Below are 20365 nucleotides of genomic sequence, written 5' to 3' on the forward strand. Positions count from 1 at the left end.
TCCATAAAATCAGTTATTTCAACCCTAAGACTAATTCCACATTATTATGCAGCAGTATGTAATTACTATAAGACAGCTTCTACCCTCAAAGAAGCAGGCACTATTCCAAATGAAAATTTTCAGGGTTTTAAGCAAGCCATGCAACCTGACATCAGGATTTGTCCTCTACCAGCTACCCAATAAAAATTATAAAACAGTAATGAGAAAAAAGGTAGTCACAAGACCCTATTATCAGGCATAAACACTAATAATTTCTACCCCGTTCAGATTTGGAATGAAACCCACATTTTTTTTTAGAAAGAATTTCATTATGTGGGGAAACCTGTTGCTGTAACACTTAATGTTCCCATCCCAGAGTGATGATCACTTTAGGTGTGACTGCTGAGAGAAGGCACTGCAAAGCTTCTGTGGAGGTAGATGTTAGTTAAAACGTAAGAGGAAAGGTAGCTGTATCATAACTGCTGATGTTCCTTGTAACTCTTTTCATTTCTTGCAGGTACTGTTGCGTGATTTACCATGGAAAAATTGCTCTGCAGCATCCTGGTGTTTGGAATGGCTGTCATGGTCAACGCTTGTCCCAAATACTGTGTCTGTCAGAACCTGTCTGAGTCACTGGGGACTTTGTGTCCCTCCAAGGGTCTCCTATTTGTACCGCTAGACATAGATCGAAGGACTGTTGAACTCCGACTTGGGGGCAACTTTATTATTAATATCAGTCGACAGGATTTTGCCAATATGTCTGGACTTGTTGACCTTACTTTGTCCAGAAACACCATCAGTTACATACAGCCCTATTCTTTCACTGATTTGGAGAGTCTTCGGTCTTTGCACCTGGACAGCAACAGGCTGCCTGACATTGGAGAGGATATTTTGAGAGGCTTAATTAACCTTCAGCATTTGATTTTAAACAACAACCAGCTAAGCAGCATCTCTGATGAAGCCTTTGAGGATTTTTTGCTGACATTGGAAGACTTAGACCTTTCCTACAATAACCTCCGAAGCATTCCCTGGGAATCTATAAGGAAGATGATAAACTTGCACCAGCTCAGTTTGGATCATAACCTGATAGATTATATTACAGAGGGGACATTTGCAGACCTTCAGAAATTGGCAAGATTGGATCTAACATCCAACAGACTTCAGAAGCTCCCCCCAGACCCTATATTTGCAAGATCTCAAGTAATTCCATTAGCTGTTACCCCGTTTTCTCCACCTTTGTCTCTCAGCTTTGGGGGCAACCCACTGCATTGCAACTGCGAGCTACTATGGTTAAGGCGACTTGACAGAGATGACGATATGGAAACTTGTGCTTCTCCTCCAGGTCTAAAGGGAAGGTACTTCTGGTATGTACGAGAGGAAGAATTTGTTTGCGAGCCTCCTCTTATTACACAACATACTCACAAGCTGCTGGTATTAGAAGGGCAAACTGCCACACTCAAATGCAAAGCCATTGGGGATCCCACCCCCATCATTCACTGGGTGGCCCCTGATGACCGTCTCATTGGCAACTCTTCGAGGACAGCTGTCTATGACAATGGCACCTTAGATATCCTTATCACCACCTCCAAAGATTATGGGACTTTCACATGCATAGCAGCCAATGCTGCTGGAGAGTCCACTGCAACGATTGAGCTCTCAATTGTTCAGCTCCCCCATCTCAGCAATGGAACAGGCCGAGCAGCCCCACCGAAATCAAGGCTCTCAGACATCACCAGCTCCAGCAAGTCTAATCGAGGGGAAACAAAAGGCCCACCAGAAAGGGCTGTCCTGGTGTCAGATGTGACCACTACCTCAGCTTTGGTCAAGTGGACAGTGAGCAAGTCGGCCCCTCGGGTTAAAATGTACCAGCTGCAGTATAATTGCTCGGATGATGAAGTCCTGATCTACAGGTAAATGCAATTGCTGTTTTGTCCTCTGATGGTGCCAGGGGGAGGAAAGCATGATTGAAGTCTTTTACTCTTAGGTCACAGAACTGAGGTCATTGACTTTGAGCTGAGGTAGCACTGCCACTGCCACCAGTAGCATTAGCAGCGTCTGATAAATCTGTGTTGTGTCTGTCAGTTTATCTGTTGGTCTGTTCGTCACTTTTCTAAGTAATACATTACAAACCTTTGTAGTATTTATTCTCTAACAAGAGCTGTTTTCAGTAAAATTTCCAATTTAGGAAAAAATAGTACTGCAGTTGGTAACCACCTTATTAGGTTTAACAAAGAAAGAGAAATTTGACAGGCTAGAAGTCAGAAGTTTCCCTTTCCACCTGCTGTAGGTGGGACTGAAACCTACTACTGTAGAGGAAGCAATGTGGGAGGAAGTTTGTGCTGTCTACCCATAACACAGGCTCTAATTATCTGCGATTCAAGATTGGGGTTGTTGGCAAGACGTTTTTCACCTATATGAAAGAGCTTGTTTCTTACTTCGCTAACATCTGTTTCACACAACTGTAATGGCTGACAACTTTGGAACATTTAATGTTTTATACCATATTAAATGCAAGAAGAGATAGAGATAATTTCAAAAACAAGCCCTGAATGTTCAGTATGCTCCTCCAGTTCCAGAACTTCTCCGACTTTTAATGATGTAAAAAAAGAGTCACTCTTGCAGTGATCCTAGATATGAAAAAGAAAGAAGCAATAAATTTAAGGGATTAAAAATGCTTAACAGATCAGGAAAACAGTGTTATTGCTTTTTTCCCTCTATCTTGGAAGAATTATTGATGTAGTATGTTCATGATAATGATGAATGCCTAGAAACCACCCTTTCCTGCTTTTTTATTGCAGAGGCAGCAGTATCAGATGCATTGAGCTGAAGTCTGTGAGCTACCAGCAGAAGTTAGAATTTCAGGGCAAAACAGAACCAAACACATAAACTCCTATAGCTTTAGAAGCATCCTGAAGCCAGGGAAGAAAAACTGGATCTGGTAGAGGAACAACGGAATTTAGGTTTTGACTATAATTTGAGATAAATCTCTGGCCAAAAAATAGTTAAAGCCGTTGATTTCCTCAGTAGGCTTGAGGTTACTATCTACTGGCCTGCAAAATACTCTGTCCTTCTTCTGCCTGCAGTGAGAGCTGAGGCACTGGTCAAGTCATGGTACTCAGCCACTAGATACCAGAACAGACCTTGTTATTTTCTTCTTTACCATAGCATAGTTTTCTTTAAAATGAGAAAGTCAAAATGAGGGGTCATAAACATTCTTGTAATGTTTTTCACTCACTCTCCTCCTACAATGAAATCTAATTTTAAAGTTGTTTTCAGAATGTTTAGCTGACATGGACAAAATTTTGTGTCAGAAGTACTTTTATCTCAATCAGTTGTGGAACAGAAACAACAAAGTGATATATTTAACTGCTCCAAACTTAGACACTTTTTGCCAAAAGAAGAAATAGTGACAAATAAGTCCAAAGAACATTTTTTTAAAAGGATATTTATTCAAATACTGAAAAAATCTGAGGAAAATCGGTTCTATTTACTTCCATTCTTCAACTATAAAAATATGTGGGAATAATGAAATCAATTAACAGGTGCAAATTATTTGCCTTGCTCTGGCTAATATACTGTGGAACTGGTGTGTTAGCTTTGGGTCTTGCAACTATGTGGAGTTAAGTAGAATTAAAGGATAAGGTAAATGTAAGTAATGATAGAGTAATAGGAATAGGATGAAAGAAAATATGCTAGTGTCAGTTTTTCCTAAGGCAAAGATTTTGGCAAAAAACTCAACAGTATTTAAGATCTTGAGCCCAATGGAAGTCTGCAAAAATATTCTGAAGGTTGTGTACAGTCCTATACATATAGTGAATTTGGCCCAGTGAACGGGAATATCCCTGCAAACAGAAAGAGACATTTGTGGAAGTTGTCAGGTGTTGGGAGTGACTGGATGTGTTGATTGATTTGCTGAGGAGGAGGATGGCCTCGTGGCAAATAAACAAACAATGCAGAAGTGAAGACATGCAATCTAGTAGCTGGAGGGTTGAAATTTGTGTGGCACGGGCAGAAATGAGAGAAAGATGCCATCTTGCCAGACTGCTCCAGAAGAACAAGTGGCTGCCAAGGCATCAGACAGCCCTAAATTCTTATCCTGTCCCCACTGCTGCCTCTCAGTGAGGTTTTGGCCCTTTTCTTGGTTGTGGCTCAGTTTTCCAGAGGCACAGTGAGGACAGTGGTATTTGCATAAATCTCCCATTGGAGCTTTTTTGAGAATTCATTGATGATGCATAGCTCATTTCATTCACAGCTCTCAAAAACACTTCACCAAAGAAAACAAATTTTACTTCTCTACATTTTGCACCAGGGAAAAATGAAGCATAGGAAGATGAACTGAATTGTCCAGCATCTGAGAGTTAATCACTGGCACTCATAACATAAAACCAGCTCTTATGACTTTCAGCCAGGGAACTGCTCGGTCCCTCAGAGTTAATTAACTAAAGCTGTTTTGCTTTAATTGGTCAGATGCATGTCACTGCAATGAGCATGTAGAAAAACCTAAGGGAAAAGGATTTCTACAGTGCTCTGCTCTATAAAATGCTGTGTATGTGCTAAACGGGATGTGATACTGCTTAGCTGCTAAAATGATGGGCACTTAATATACGTTAATATACATTGGTATGCCAGGACTGAGGCACACTGGCTGTGATCAGTTTGAAGGAATCCTGCCTCACTAGTAAGAAATGTTATATGCACAAAAGACAAAAGTTTGCTGCATTTTCTGCTAAGAATTTTTCATGAACGTTGTACTCAGAGTGAGAGTGAAAGCAGAAATTCTTCCTTCCCATTGATATTAACATCTCTCCTGATCATTACCCAGGACACCAGTCCCATTCTCACTTCCATCCCAGCTGTGGTCTTCCACATGCAGGAGCTCCAGATGGCAGAAAGGAGACTACGGTGGGGTGCAATGGCCCCATGAAAATTAAAAGGTGTGGGAGATAGTGGCAAGTGTTGTCTGTTAGGCCTCCTGATTTCAGGGAGCTGAAATGGTATCAGAATCTCAAGATTGGCTCTGGCTACACCATTGCCATCCTAATGAGGATTAGAAGGAGGAGCACTGTTTGTCTGCTTCCCACATCTGACTTTCCCTTGTATTTGCTGTCTCAGGTTCATTGCTGATGGTAGCAGCAGGTTTTTATCTCTTTTGGTAGATTCAGGGTGCATGTTTCTGACACTGATCTAATGAGCACTGTCCTGGATCAGCACTCTGTTCCACACGGCTTCCCAGAGTGAGAAGGAGAAGCTGGAGGGAAGGGAGTAATAGCTTGTGCAAATGTCTCAGAGGCAGCTCGGTCAACATCAGCTTGCAATGACAAGGACTGCCCCTAACATTGGCACCAAATCAATAACTGAGGCTTCTCAGAGGTGACATGCTATCTTATCTTTTCCACATCATTGGCAGAATGGACCGTTCCCCCTTTAATGGAGCATGAACTTAACTCTTAGATATATCTTAGAACTTCCTTTTTGTGCCTTGATCTGTGCTCATATTGAAAAAGATCCTACAACAGGGGCCTGTGCTGGAGTCATGTGTCACACACAGGCTAACACCATTGCTGTACTGATCTATGTGTGGTGCCAATGAGCTCTTTCTCTCTCTCTGACTTGTCCTTGCACTGCTTTTAACAATCCTGCTGTCAAGATAATGATATTGTTTCACCTGGAACAGAACCAGGATTCCTCTCTTTCTAAGGCAGAATTTTCTAAGAGAAAGCTTGTTTTGCCTTTTGCTTGTTTGTTTGTTTATGGTTTTGTTGTGGGGTTTTGTTGTGGGTTTTTTTTGTTTGTTTGCTTGTTTTCTTTGAGTTTTCTTTTTAATTTGCTTTTCTGGGTTTTTTTATTGTTTTGTATTATTTCCCTTTTCTGATTTACCTTGCTTATTCATTTTAACTTTTCTTTCCTCTTCACTCTCCTTAACTGTCCTATTCATCTTTGTGCCACTCAAACCTAAGGTACCCTGGATGGAGAAAACAGAAATTGTTGGTTAATGGTATAAGACACATCATGGCCAGCAGATGCCACAGAAAGAAGATAGATTGCTATCTATATTTTCTGTTCACATACACAGGTTATGAAAGCAGGGCCTTTTAAAGTGGAAATTAAATTTCTCTGAGAACTGAAAATAATTTTTTTAAACTACTGTCATATAATAAGGTCTCTTGTCTAGCACATGTAGCTATGGTTCATGCTGCTCCAATACAGACAACTGGATATACATGGGCACTGATGGGATGCACCCTTGAGTGCTGAGGGATCTGGTTTAATGTCAGCACAAGGCCATCATGGCACTTGGGAAGGATACCTGAGGACTGGAGGAAACCAAATATCACTCCTATCATCAAAACAAACAAGAGGGGGGATACACGGAACTACAGGCCAGTCAGTCTCACCTCAATCCCTGGAAAGGTGGTGGAGCAACTAATCCTGGGAACGATTTCCAGGAACATGATGGACAAGAAGGTGACTGGAAGTCATCAGCATGAATTCACAAAGTCATGCTTGACAAACCTGATAACCTTTCATGATGGTAGACATCCTTGTAGACAAGGAGAGGCAGTAGATGTCTACCTTGACTTCACTAAGGCTTTCGACACTATCTCATAAGATCATTGTAGAGAAGCTGATGAAGTATGGGCTGCATGAGCAGTGAGGTGGATTTAAAACTAGCCAGATGGGTGAACCAGGAGGGCTGTGATCAGTGGAATGAAGTCCAGTTGTAGCCCAGTAACTAGCAGTATACCTCAAGAGCCAGTACTGGTCCACAACCTATTTAACATCCAATCCTATTTAATATCTTCATTAATGACCTGGATAATGGCACAGAGTGTACCCTGAACAGTTTTGCTGATGACACAAAACCGTGAGGAGTAGCTGCTAGACCAGTGTCATACTGTCATCCACAGGGACCTCAGCAGGCTGGAGAAATGGCCTGACAGGAACATCATGAAGTTCAACAAAAAGAAATCCCAAGTCCTGCCCCTGAGGAGAAATAACCCCATATGCCAGTGTTGTGGTTTAGCTGGCAACTCAGCCCCACACAGCCGCTCGCTCACTCCCCCACTGGTGGGATGGGCGAGAGAATCAGAAGGGTAATGCTCGTGGGTTGAGATAAGAACAGTTTAATAATTAAAATAAAACAACAACAACAAAAAATGCAATGGAAAGGAAAACAATGAGAGGTGCGAAACCTGGGGCAGGGGGAGGGGAATGAACAACCAAAACAATCTGCACGTGGTGCAGCCGCTCACTGCCCGCTGACCCAACGCTGCCAGCCCCCAAGCCACAACTGTTCCCCCCCCGCACGCCAACTGCCACCATTAATATACTGGTCATGGTGTCCCGCGGTAAGGAATGACCATGCCATTGGCCAGTTGGGGTCAGCCGCCCCGGCCGTGGCCCTGCCTCTCCCAGCCTCCTGCCCACGCGGCAGAGTGCGGGAAGCTGGAAAGGTCCCCGACCACCACAGGCACCACAGTGAAGAGAATTAAACCCTTCTCAGCCAAAACCATCACAGCCAGGTATGCTGGGCCCACCTGGCTAGAAAGCAGCTTGGCAGAAAAGGACCTGGGGGTCCTGGTGGACACAAGATTGAACCTGAGCCTGCTATGTGGTCTTGCCATATAGAGGAAGGTGATCCTTCCCCTCTACTCAGCACTGGTGAAGCCACACCTGAAGTACTGTGTTCAGTTCTGGCTTTTCTGTACAAAAGATACATGGGCATACTGGAGAGAGTCCAGCAAAGAGCCAGTAAGATGGTTATGGAACTGAAGCACCTCACATATGAGGAAAAGCTGAGAGACCTGTGACTGTTCAGCCTGGAGAAAAGAAAGCTTAGGGGGGAACTCATCAATGTGTACGAATATCTGAAGGGAGGGTGTAAGAAGACTGAATCAGGCTTTTTTCAGTGGTGTCCAGTGCCAGGACAAGAGGCATCATCTGAAGGTGCACAGGAGATTCCATTTGAACATCAGGCAATACCTTTTGACTGTGATAGTGACTGAGCACTGACACAGGTGGCCCATAGAGGTGGTGGAGTCTCCATTCTTGGAGATATTGGTCCTGGGCAACTGGGTCTAGGTGGCTCTGCTTGAGCAGGGGTGTTGGCCAAGATGACCTCTAGAGGTTCCTTACATTCTCAACCATTCTGTGATTCTTTAATCCCAAGTGCCACTCAGGTGGGCAGTTCCTTTGACACTGTGAACTAATCACTGAAGACTCTAGGAGAGTACGATACAATTTGCAAAGGCCAGAGCCAAGTGAATTTGGGTATGCTTAGACAGTTGTGTGGGTTTTAATGCAGCAGCTTTTCCATTTTTCATCCTTTTCTGTAATATAAATCACCCTTAAATACACACCAATGATAGTAAATGTGTATTGTACCCATCACTTTTAGCCAAGACCAGAATTTGCAAAATGCACAACTGAAAATCACTTCTTATTTGAAGGAAAAACATGCAGGAAAAGTAACCGATGTCCAACAGAGAAAGGGATGGAATAAGACTGGAGGACTGCAAACCCTTAGGCTCAGGGTTAAAGGAGCAAACACTAGGATATCTGCTTTATCATAGAAATCCTACCTGCTCCTGGGAAAGTTAAGAGTTAAGCGTATATTCTTCTCAGTCTAGACTCTCCTTTTGAAAGTGTTTTAGACTTTTAAGAGCATCAGACGTATGACCAGTGCAACTTAGGCACTGGCATACTTAATTCATTTTGAATACGGGTTTGAACTGAAATATAAAAATCTGGAAGATAGTATCTTTGGGCCTCAGTTTCCCATCTGTAACCTGGGGTGACAACACTGCCTTGCCTCATAGGGATAAACACATTAGAAACTATTGTGCAACCAGGCACCCACATACATGAATAGGGAGACAGTTGCTTTGAAGTGGTCTGCAGCAACAGGGATAATTACGAATGATTAAGATGGAGCATTACATAACTGAAAGACTTGAATTCAAATAAGGCGTCTGGGGACAGAGATTGTGTCTTTTTTATGTGTAGAGCACCCTACATGATGTGGGACCAAATCTCAGTTTTGGCCATCGGGCATTGGTATAATATATACATTCACTACTATTTCAAAAGATGAATAAATCTGCAAGTGTTTTGTAGAACTTCTCAGGTCATACTGAGCCTTCTGGCTGTGTTTTGAATTAAGCAATGATGCAGCCACTTATAACTGTGCATCTGAAGTGCGACACTGCCATTAGATTTATGAGAAATCTAGGTCTGTTTTATTTTGTGGTATTTTGTACTAAGAGTGGTAAAAACAATGGTACGAATTAAGAATTACTGTGGCACTATACTCTCCCTAGCTTATAAATTCAGCACTGGGAAAAAAAAGTATTTTATATATCTCTGAAAGCTTGTTTTTTCCACATATAATTTATGTAGCAGGCAGTCTAAGCATTAAAATATGAATAAATGGCTCCACATCTTCAGTCTATTTAAACAACGGTGCCATGGATTTGATTACTCAAACAATATAATAATGATTTACATTTGCACAGCTCCTTTTACTGCAAGTGCTTTACAGACTGGCTGAACAGAGATCACTTCGCCAACCACTGCTATCCTGTCACCTCTCAGTTAAATATTAGCTGCAGTTTGGCAGTCAGGCAATAGCACAACTCCATTTATGAGCAAAAAATAACTTCAGCATTTGCACTTACGGATAATTTAACCTAGGCAGGAAGTAATTAACTGAGTTTGAATTTCCCACAGCATAGTGGGATAAAAATACCTATGCACTCTTCTAGTCAATTGCATGTCAATAAGAAAATGTTTTATGACTAAGGTGCTGCAAACTTCAGAAATATCTAAGTTGTGTAAGGATGTCCTCTCAAACATCAGGGCCACACTGAACACCAGGTCTTGCATCAGAGGGGATGCTGCTGTCTAGCTAACTCTTCTTGCAATGAAAGCCTATTGTGTGGAGATTTACCAGCTAAAGACTGGAAACAGAGGAAGTTCTGCCCTGTTGTTTTTAGGGCGAATAATCTCAACATCCTGATGCTGTAGTAACACATGATTGCATCATTTTCTCTCTGAGAAAAGTTAGAAATACATAGTTCTGGTAATTTCAGAAAAGGCAGGGTATTAATTTATTCTGACCTGAACATCTGTCCTTACTCGTGATTTGGACAATGGGTTCATACAGATGAAGATATGGGTAAATGCCTGCTGCTGTTTTACCCCTTGTTTGTTTCCACCCTTGTCTCCAACCTGGCTAGGCACTGACCTTCCTCCATGGCTCACAGCTGGCACAAAACCCCCTCCTCATCCTCAATATGTGAGCTGAGCTATTGCAGTTGCATTATATCCAGGATACAAACCTTGATTTTGTCAAAGCACTTACATATTTAAACACTGAATAAAACAACCACTGGGAGGAAGGGCATCACATGAAGACATTAATCATCATGCATTAATCGTTTGTATTTGACAGGTTGAGACAGCAACTGTATAAAAATAAAAACGTGAAGTCACAGTCCCAAAGGGAAGCAAAATATATGTGAGCAAAGCAGGAGAAAGTTTGACATGGGTATTTGGTACTTCAGGTCATCTGAGCGTGGTTTGCAGCAGTAGTGTGCATTGACCCTCAGCAAGAGCAGGCTTGCTAAAAGGCATTAGACACAATGAAAACGATGATTCGCAGAAGCATGTATTCTAGGACTGTGGGGTTTTACTTGCTTCTGCTGAAAAAATTTTCATAAAGCCTTTTCATTTTATTTTGTCTCTCTTAATGGAAAAAAATACAGGGACAAAGGGTATTTTAGGATTGTCTTTTGTTTGTTTGCTTGTGTTTGTTTTCTTCTTCTATTTTTCCCTTTGCAATATGATAAATCATTGAGAAATAAGAAAGAAAATGTGGTAAAAATGACAAAAATTACATGTATTGCCAGATAATTAAGTAGAAAATAGAAAGATAAATTATGAAAAAAAAAAGAAATATCGTAAAAATAAGCAAGAATTAAAGATAAGTAGATGTAAATCTTAGTATTGTCACTAAAGTTGTCCTAGACTGTTGTGATGAACTTTCATCCACCTGATGCTTGTACAGGAGCTGATGAGAAATCCATCGGTCAGAGCCAGTCCAGTTCATCGTGAGCAGAGGCAGACCATGCAAACACTGCCAAGACCAACATTTTCTTCCTTGATAATTTCCACAGAAAGGCAAAATACTAAACGGCCACTTATCCCTACAGGAGATATGACTCTTTATGAGTATGTAATAAGTATGTGAGGACATGCGAGAGGCACTTGCATTACCACTGCCCGAGCTGCGGTGCCCCAGCAGAGCGGAGAAGGGCAAGCAGAGAAGGGCAGGACAGCACATTTCCCTGGCTTGGAGGCATTCCCAATTCCTTCAAAGTTTAACAACTGTCAGGTAACATTTAGTGAGGTATGTGGGGATGTTGTATGATACAGCTCTACCCGCAAGCCCTGCCTCAGGAGCTGAATACAAAGGCAAAGAGCCTGATTCTTACCCCAGCCCCTGTTGTGCTGCTGGGAAGTAATCCCACCACAGCCAAGGGTGTTTCACAGTGTGGAAAGGAAATCAGAATAGGTTTATCAGCATAAGACAGCAGTACTCCCTTTTTATCTCCACTGCTAATTATTTATTTAGCTCATCAAAGGCTCAGCATTTTTACTTGAGGGGAATTCGGGATGAGCTAATGCTTGCCCATAACATCTGCCACATCCTCTCTCTCAGTTGCTCTGAACCCAAATGCCAGGAGCTGTCCCCACCCGTCATTGCAGTAACAAGCTACACGTCTGATGCCAAAATGAACTATTGAAATAAGATTTTGATTAAGCTTCAGGTGAGTCAACAATTTGATGTCTAAATGAAAAGTTTTAACATATTCAGATTCATACCGTTCCTGAATATTAAGAAGCCAGCACACAGCTGCACAGTTACAACTATCTGTACTATTTCAAATCTAGGGCAGATTTATAGCAGTTCATGTACTGCTCTGTGCAAAAAAACCTGTTGCCACTTGCTGACTGCTTAATAGCAACAACTTCCCATGTCATTCGTAGTCATGCAAGGTAGTAAGAGTTAGCACTGATAATTACAAATTTTAACATCAAATGCTTGACTGAAGGTTTGACTCAAAGCCTACAGAAATCAGTAGCCACCATTGACTCTGATGGGCTTTTGTTCAGCCTGAAAATGTTGCATTTTTGGGATCACCGTTATTTTTTAGAGAGGGAGATGAAGAAAAAGGATAAATAATTTGCTCAAGGTAATTTGGTAAGCCAGTGGAAGAAACAACATGCCTACAGAATCACAGCTGTGGGAAGTTCTGACTTAGCTTTCAATGTGTTCCTAATAAAGTCCTTCCTCACATTACAAATCTGATAATTCCTCCTCATAATATAATGATTTGAGGAGAAAATACAGCATGCTTGGTGTTGTTACTGTTGTTAAACTTAGGTTATAAATCTGTTTGGCTTGGGAAAGGCATCCTGAACAGTATCGAACTTGGATCAGGACTTCGTTGTAATGATGTACCTATACAACAGAGGTGTGTTATCTCCTTAAAGAAATAGTGAAAACAATAAGGCTTGATTTCCTCCATAGTTTGTATATGTAATGCACATGTAAGTACCCAAGATGCTTCACTTGACGTCCAAGTTTTCACTTCTTCAGCTGGTGCCTGCAGCAGGTTCCCAATGCTTCTTGTCTCTCCAGTGCTGATCCGTTGAGTTCCAGGTGGTTTCAGAGATCCACTCTAATTCCTTTCTCATTTTGGGTCACAGCTACTGATACCTGAGTCCTTTTAGGAGACATGGACAAAGTATCAGTGAGCACAGAGCATGGCAACTACTCCTAGCCTTTCCAAATCTGTATCTGAGAACTTTCTCCTTCTCTTCACTTCACCCTTTGTTTTAACTGGGACACCAGCAGTCCAGGTAATCTCCAGACTACCAAGAAATCTCCTTCAAGACCAGTGACCCTCTAGTAAAAGTAGTGCCTGAAAACTACCTGTTTGAAGGAGAGGATGATTTATTGTTATGCACAGGTGCTCTGAAGAGAGTTATAAATAAAAAATAAAAGCTTACAAGCATATTGTATTCCTAAAACATACTGAGTTCCTAAAATTTGCCTTGCCAGTTTGAGATCATTCTGCTTAACTTAGCTCCCACTTGCTCACGTGCAGGCTTCAGGCTGTGGGTAGGTGAAACAGGGTGCCTTGACAGCTCCTGCCTCCCCAGCCATCTGACACCCTACCTGGTACAGCCCAGCTCTGAAGTCACAGGAAGACTTTTTACCCATTTCAAAGTTGTCTTTGTTTTAGATTTTTGGTAGGAGGTACCTGGAGGAGGGCACCTGCTCCTCCTGCAACAGGTTCCTAATACTCCTTGTCTCTCCAGCACTGTTGAGTTCTGTCTGTGGGCATTGTTTTGGGGTTTGTGCAAGAAATCATGTTTAATTTTTTATGTACAACCATTTTATCTATCAAATACATGGCACAGGATGAGGAGGATGGCAGGGAGAGAATAAATCAAGGTTACAAACACAGCCAAAACCTAGTGCCTTATTTTGCTGCTGTAGCTACAGACTCATCTGTCTAATTGCTTATCCTGAATTTCCTTTTATACCCTCTCTCTTTGATACTGGCCTTTCTGCTTGTATGCTCAGGTTATTTTCAGAAAAAACTGTACTTTTTTGTACAATGATTGCACTGGTTAACCCTAACATATGATAACAATGATACAGCTTGTTTCCGTAGAGAAATTACTTAAGACTCATCTTTTGAAAAATATAGAACTGAAAAATACATAGCACTAGAAAGATAGAAAAGAAAAATACACTGGACTAAAATTATATTATGAAATCTTCATTAGCTTTAGCTCTTAGAAGCCTGGTTCTTTTTGGATTTGCCTATAATAGGCAGATTTTCTAAGCAAAATATATACACTCAGAGTGAGCAAAAATAATTCTTTTCAAGTGATCCAGTACAAGATGAATGCAACCTTTGTTTCTCATTTAAAACTATTTTGAGGCTTTAATTGAGATGTTGATGGTGAGCAGTCTTTGTGTTAATGCTCTGGTCAGGGAAGGATGAAAGAGGAGGATTTCAGACAAGCTGAGGAACTTAAAACTTGAGGCAGAAATCAGATTCATACTCCATGTAATTTTCTGAGTGTGTAGGTTTTTCAAAGAAGGCTTGTACTACAAGGAAGTCATTTATCCTTTCTTTGTTCTTAAAAGGGCACAGGAGAAATGTGGCCCAAATTTTCAATGGTAAAGAAAGAAAATGTGAGGTAATGGGCGTCTTTGAAAACATGATGTGGGTTATTTCATTGTTGTACTGCCATTCTCACCCAAATGTGTCTTGCTTTAGAGTCTAATATGAGGGCAGTATGGACATGTACCCTGTAATCCATAACAATCTCTAACAGGGCCATGCACAAAGGTAATCCAGTCCTATCTGAAGGTAACAGGATAGATCTGCAATCTAAAGAAACCTTGAAACTATAACACTATTGAGAAATTTCTACATTAAAAATGAAATGTTCTGATTTTCACAGCAGAGAAAACACAGCCCAGCCAGCAGGCTGATCTGTGCTATTGCCACAGTCCTGCTGATATCCTGGAGTCACAGCACCACCATATTATGCCCCAGAGTATTTGACAAGAATTCCACAAAGTGATGCTGCCCAGAAAGGAAACAGGAATTGGCTTCAGCCTTTGTCAGAGGACACTGTAGAGTGGAAGCAAAATAACCTGTGTGCAACAGCAACAGAGTGGGATGCACTGGTGCTGGGCAAGAGAGAAAGATAACTAGTCTGGCATCCTTGGATGGGAAAGAGCTCATCCACTAGCAGCTACAGGCACACTTTAGGATGGCTGAAAAATCCCTGTAGACATCAATGTAAGGCTATACAGTAAACCCCTTCTGTTCAGCTGCTCCCGGTTTACAGACTAGTTTATTTGCAGAGATGAACAGTTTGAGACAGCCAGCACTAGGTGTGAATTTGTGCTGAATTTGCCCATCTGTCCTCCCTCCCCTCCCCTCCCCTTGCATCGCTTTGAATTTGCCTAGGTTTAATTTTGTAATATATTTATTACCTCATAATTTACTTCATTTTGATAAGAAAACAAATAAAAGAGCTGTTTGCTCAACCCCAATTTTTTTATTATTATTATTAACTATTTGTTTATTTAATTGGCTTGGATTATGCAATTGGTTCTCATGTAGACATCCCAAACCGTGCTCTGAATTTTTCTCAGAGTGGGAATCGCACAGGCAGTAGCTGCCCGATAGACATATGGGCAGCTGACAGCATCAAGGCACCCCACCAGCAGCTCTGTCGTCTGGCAGATTGCCTCAGAGAGTCAAGCTTGATGAATCAGTCCTTCTGCCGGTGCTGGGAGGGTGGGGGATGCCTGTGTCTCTTCTCCAGAAGACTGCTGCAGAATGAGAAAGGTACCTGGCAGTTATCACTGAGCCTCCCCCATGTTGTACTGCAGAGTTGGGGTCGCAGCATCCAAGTGAACTTAAACCTTGCTAATTTGCGTATGTAGAGGCAGAATTTCAGCTTGGTTACTCTGGGGCAAGGATGGATCACTAGCCTCGTGCCCGCTCTTTTTGCTGCATGCAGAGGTTCACGGCCTGGGAGTGCCATGTGGAGGAATCTGACAGCTCTGCCAAGGTTGGACAATAGGAGAGGGGAGGGGAAGTTAAGGTAATTGGCTTGAAGCTGTCCTGTCTCTCTGTGCCTCTTCCCTTTCATCCCTAAGGGGAAGCCAGATGTTCCCATAAACTGAACAGGTAATAGAGCCAAGAGGACCCCTGCTTCTCTCTTCCATCCCTTGATCCTTGCAGCCTCCTCTGGTAGCTGCTTCAGTCAATGATGTGACTGTGCCTTGCTCTCTGAGCAAGCGGAAGGAGGAACGACCACCATGGAAACACTCACCTTCAGAACCTGGCTCCTTTCATCCATGGCCTTGTAGCACCTGGAATGGCTGCTGTCACAGCAGTGTCTGCTGGCTGAGCAGAGCGCAGTGAGAGCCCCACCTTCTCTGGGTAGTGTCAGACAAACCTCCTGCACACTCAGTGGCACTAGCGATGCTGCAATCTCTCTGCTAGAAAAACAGCACAGAAATACCTCTGATAGACACTCAGTTTTTGCATGATTTGCTTAGGGAGATGAGCCACACTGAGGACATGAAAATATATGTAGTAGTTTAAATTCTATTTTCTTTCTCTAGGGACACTAACACCTTTCATGAGGTGAAGGACTATTTGCAAGGGGAAATAAATACTGGGAGCAGGATTCATGCCTGTGAAGAGTATTAACAAAAACCTGAGGGACTGCAACAGTCCCATTTTCAGGGCTTAGTACTGCACCTTTGTACAACACCAGGTTGGAGTGGGATGAAGAGGTGGCGAGACCTTGTGATATAGGAGCTCTGCTTAATGGAAGCATATGAGGTTTTAGCTGTTTGGGATTTTTCCCCACTAAAACATAATATTGTTGCTTGTTTCACATTTTCTCTTTGTTTTCCTCATCCAGGCTCTCTCATGGTTGATAATTATATTGGCTGTAGTTTAATTAGGTAGTTATGCCAGAGTTAGGAGTATTTTTCAGAGTAAATCCTCCTATTTAGTTGTTCTTAAGCAGCTTCTCTTTGGATTTCCTTGTATACCATTTTCTTTGTATACCATTGTGTGGTAGCACAGGTGTTAATAACTGGTTTTACTGGAGTTTATGAACATGCTGGTTATCCAAGTGGGGTGAGAGGAATAGCATTTTGGAAGGTAGAGGTGGTGTACTCCTGGGAGCAGCACAATGACATAAAGCTTCCTGCAAAATTTAGTTGATATTTTGGCTTTAGAGTAGAAAATAATAATAATGATATAGCTTTACTCTAGAAAAGTGATTTTAACCTTCATATTAATGCATTTAAAGGACACATTTTATCTAGCAAGTATAAGGCTTTTTTAATTTGGCCTTTGCATCTCCAAACAAACAAATAGAAAAATTCCCTTTTCCTTAGCAGGCTTAGATTGTGTATATATAAACCTTGCTCCTGTTGCTAGCTGTACTGCAGGCAAAAATTTAGGTACTCACTAAGGTGCTGAACTGGAGGTTACAGGTGAATGGAATCAAACCTATCTGGTCTTTCCTGAAAACCCCAAAGAAGACAAGGAATAGCGCAGAGAAGCAGGCAACGACAGCTGCACCTTGGCCTGATTAGCACACATAGTGGTAAGTTTTATGTTGCTGCAATGTGGAATTGTAACATGTTTTTTTCAGTGGTGCCTAACTCCAGCAGAGTCCTACAACTTCCTGTCCAAATTCATATAACCTTGTAGTGACAATGGCTGGTCACACTTCTCCATTCCTTGCTATTTCATAGTTGTCCATTTAGAGTCATTAGATGTTGTTCAATTACCAAAGGTCGTATTGAACAAAGTCTTGGTAAGACTTTTTGCTGCCTCACTGCTTTCACTGTATGTATGTTCTGTAGACAAGTTTCTTCCTTCTTCTTTCTTAGCACTGCTTGGATGTGGCAAGTCACAGTAACAAGGCCAAGGCTTTCACAAAACATTTGGGAACCTGCATTTACTATGAACTCAGTCAAGATCGTGCTCTAGCTCAAGGTGGTCAAGCTGTGACCTTACAGCTGCATGGTGCTGAGAAGTTGCCAGTTTTGCTGTCACCTCCTGACAGTTTGCTGGCTCCCATACCTGCCCAGTTGACACTGGATTAACATGCTTACCGAGCTTCATGTCCATCAGTGAAACTGTATACATCCACACCAGGTTAAAACCTGTTTTCTACCCCTCTTTACGTGATTTCAGTTCAGAAGATTTCCATGTTTTTAGGGTAGAAAAGGAAGGCCAGGGAAAGCTGTAGAAGCAGACTTAGAGAAAGTCCCTGAGGAGATGATCTGCAAGTGTTTTTCTGACTTCTGCTGTTTTCTTCTATTCTGCTTAACCCTGGTTAAGCTTGTGATGACAAGGAAGCATATACTCAAAAAAGCTGCAGGCTGCTTTTCAAATCAGATCACATTTACTAGTTCCCAAATACGAGATCTTGAGGAAATTTTGGAGCTAATGCCTCAGTTTACACAAAGTAAACCTTAATCTGTCATATAGTAGGACAGGACCACAAAGTAATTGCTTCTTACATTGAACAAGAAGCAGATTTAAAAACTAATTAAAAAAATCCACACTAGTTATTCTTACAGTCTTTGCAGCAGAGTGTAACATCTGTCTAGCACACCCTCCAAGCACCTGCCTCTGCAGTGGCTATAAAGAAGCAAACCATATATTAACTCAGTTTTATTTTCTAGCCCTGTTTAAAATGTAACAAATCCTGGAATATCTGTCCCATGGGAAATTCCAATATTGCAACATCTGTTTCTGTCAAGAATCAGGCTGAAAATTCTCCATAACAGTTGCTTTGTTTGCTTATGGAAAGAAAATTTTAAAAGTATTTCATTTGGAAATGTGGAAATGTTGCTACCCATCTCTTTGTGGATGTTGCAGCTTTGGGAGTGACAGCCTCAAACCCACCACATATCATGCTCCTTGGGGAGTTAGTCTTCTGGAAGCAAAGCTCCCTAAATTAATCATATTCACTATTCTCTCTCTGCCCTTACCACAGAGGTCCTCCTTCCCCCCATACTGTCCCTGCTTTCAGCCACTGCAGTGACAAAGAGATGGTCAGGGTGTACAAGGAGAAGGGGTGGCTGTCTGGGGGGAGCGGAAAAGGAGCAGAGGATGTGGTGGAGGAGCAGAGCAAGGGCTTGAAGCAGAGCACCCCTCACAGGTGTCAGGGAGAGGAAGAGCACTGTGGCTCCCCACAGCTATAGCTTTCATTGTAATTTTCCTGACAAGAGACAAGAAAAAAATGGATCTAGCAGAAACCCTTATTTTAACACTAAAAATATGTTCCTTTTGAGGTATCTTACCAGCTTTGCCATCAGAATACCAGGGTTTTGCTAGATGCATCTAGTGTTAGTGCCTGTAGGAGCTTTGAACACGTGGTCTGAGAGACATCCAACTTGTGCACTTTACAAAAGCTCCCTCAAGGATGGGATGTTTTGGCATGAGTAATGAACCCCTCTGCCAGACAGAAACCAAACCGCTCTGCCTTACGCAGCTGCAGCTGCAGGAGTCGAAAACCTCCAGCTGAAGTTCATGTCCTGGGAGCCATCATATTTTTCTGTCATTCTCTGACACTACCAATAGATACCACACTTGTCCCATCCCAGTCGCACCCTCCCCACTCAGGTTTGCTCTTAGGTGAAACAGCAAGCTGCTCTCATATTTTCAGATGTTTTGCTCATTTTTGAGTGCATGATGATTTGTCTTTTTCCTTGCAGTGACAGTACAATTTACCTGGTGACATGCATTGCTGTTTACCTACAGTGCTGTCTCTTATATGTTGTTTTAATGACAGTTCAAAAAGGCACAAAGCCGCACAACATTTAGCTAAAGGCAGAGGAATGAAGTTGGAAAATACAATATGAAAAGGGTGACATATGTGAACACACAAAAAGGTGTATGAAGGCAGGGTGATCAATTTGGGGGAAAAATTATTTATCTTTCCTCCCCCTTTCCATTCCCAAATATGAGTTACATGTAACTTTGCTTAATGCAATCCCTATTTCTTTTCATTTTGTTCCCCTATGGATTTTTCTACAAATCAAAAGCTGAGTAGAGCTAAGTCACAACAGACCACTTGTCAGGACTGGATCCTCTTTCTCCACTTGTGATTTAATCCATGACCAGACTGAGATTTCCTCAGCTTTGTTTTCTATTCAGAGTTATCAATCTGGAGGATTTGTGAGACTTTTTGATAACTAGTGTAATTATGAGAGATATGACTTTTGACTTTTCTGTGCGGGGATATTTTTTTAAAATTTTCTGCTAGATAAATAATTTGGGATTGTGTTTTATGATTTGACTCACTGTTTATCCTTATGTTCTCTCTTCTCGCCCCACTATTTTGAGATACCTTTTATGCTAACCATTTATTTTACTGAGCACAAGTAGATGAGGTACTTCGGGCACAGTTTCATCAGTCAACGTAGGATGTTCCTGATACATATATCTAACATATACATAGAGGCAACTACACTTGAGATAATCACAGGTGGAAGCAACCTGCTATGAGGACTCAGAGATAAGAAATGCAATATTGCTTCCAAGGATGTGTTAACACACACAGTTCTCTAAAAATTCAGTATTTCTCTGCTCCAGCACAGGGGTAACATGAGGTTCTTTTGCTGTAAAGCAGGCCAGAAAAGGAAGCGTAACAGTCTTTTCTGTGGGTTCCAGTCTTATTTTGCATCCTCAGAAGCTATGGAAATTTCACTGCTGTTCAGTCACATTTGGATAAGGACCAG

The 20365-nt window shown here is 41.8% G+C and overlaps 1 protein-coding gene across 1 annotated transcript in view; it reads left to right on the plus strand.

Annotated features, from left to right (window-relative positions):
• The window catches only part of LRFN2 (leucine rich repeat and fibronectin type III domain containing 2), a 162546-nt gene that overhangs the window by 120241 nt on the left and 21940 nt on the right, over nt 1–20365 (plus strand). The window contains exon 2 of the mRNA XM_075089125.1: nt 497–1889. Within this exon, the coding sequence (XP_074945226.1) occupies nt 517–1889 (1373 nt within the window). The 5' untranslated portion in view covers nt 497–516. The remainder of the gene's footprint in view (nt 1–496; nt 1890–20365) is intronic.

The sequence above is a fragment of the Phalacrocorax aristotelis genome, chromosome 3 (assembly GCF_949628215.1).
Source record: "Phalacrocorax aristotelis chromosome 3, bGulAri2.1, whole genome shotgun sequence".
Lineage (NCBI taxonomy): Eukaryota > Metazoa > Chordata > Aves > Suliformes > Phalacrocoracidae > Phalacrocorax > Phalacrocorax aristotelis.